Below are 648 nucleotides of genomic sequence, written 5' to 3'. Positions count from 1 at the left end.
TGGAGAACTTAAAGTAAATAGGAACTAAAGTAACTAGTAACTACAGACTGTCATAATGGTGGACCTGGTACTAAAGTAACTAGTAACTAAGCTGTAAATAAGGTAGTTGGAGTACTAAAGTAACTAGTAGGTAACTGTAAGCTGTAGATGAAAGTGTGGAGTAAAAGTAACTAAAGTAATAGTATTAAAGTAACTAGTAACTAAAGCTGTAGATGAAGAGTGGAGTAACTAAAGTAAAATAGTATAACTAAAGTTACTAGTACTACACACACACACACACACACACACACACACACACACGGAGATGTGTGGGACTACTAACCAGTGAGGGTCGCGGTGACGGGACCAGCGGCCGGTAGGGCCGCGGTCGCAGCGTAGGACGGACAAGCCTGCGCTGTCCCTGTGACCTCTGACCCTTCCGACTCTGGTCCCTCATCCTGGTCTTCATCAAAACCAAAGAGCCTGAGAGGAGACAACAAGGATGGAAGAACACAGGAGTAAAAATCAACTTTACATCAGACATATCAAGTCTTTTAGACGTCCAGACCCATTATACTCTTTTGATCCCCTATGGGTCCTTTACATGCAATAATGGAGAGATGTCAGAGTGAGGGGGGGCTACCAGTGCTGGACCAGCGCCCTGAGCGG

General features: G+C 44.8%; 1 protein-coding gene across 1 annotated transcript in view; it reads right to left on the bottom strand.

The window, feature by feature from the left end:
• The window catches only part of wipi1 (WD repeat domain, phosphoinositide interacting 1), a 24,239-nt gene that overhangs the window by 5,135 nt on the left and 18,456 nt on the right, over positions 1–648 (bottom strand). The window contains 1 exon segment of the mRNA XM_032536894.1: positions 323–462. Coding sequence (XP_032392785.1) covers positions 323–462 — 140 coding nt within the window.

This window comes from Etheostoma spectabile, chromosome 15 (assembly GCF_008692095.1).
Source record: "Etheostoma spectabile isolate EspeVRDwgs_2016 chromosome 15, UIUC_Espe_1.0, whole genome shotgun sequence".
Classification (NCBI taxonomy): Eukaryota; Metazoa; Chordata; class Actinopteri; order Perciformes; family Percidae; genus Etheostoma; species Etheostoma spectabile.
The sequence above is the reverse complement of the archived record's forward strand: the minus strand, read 5'-3'. Positions and strand labels throughout refer to the sequence as shown.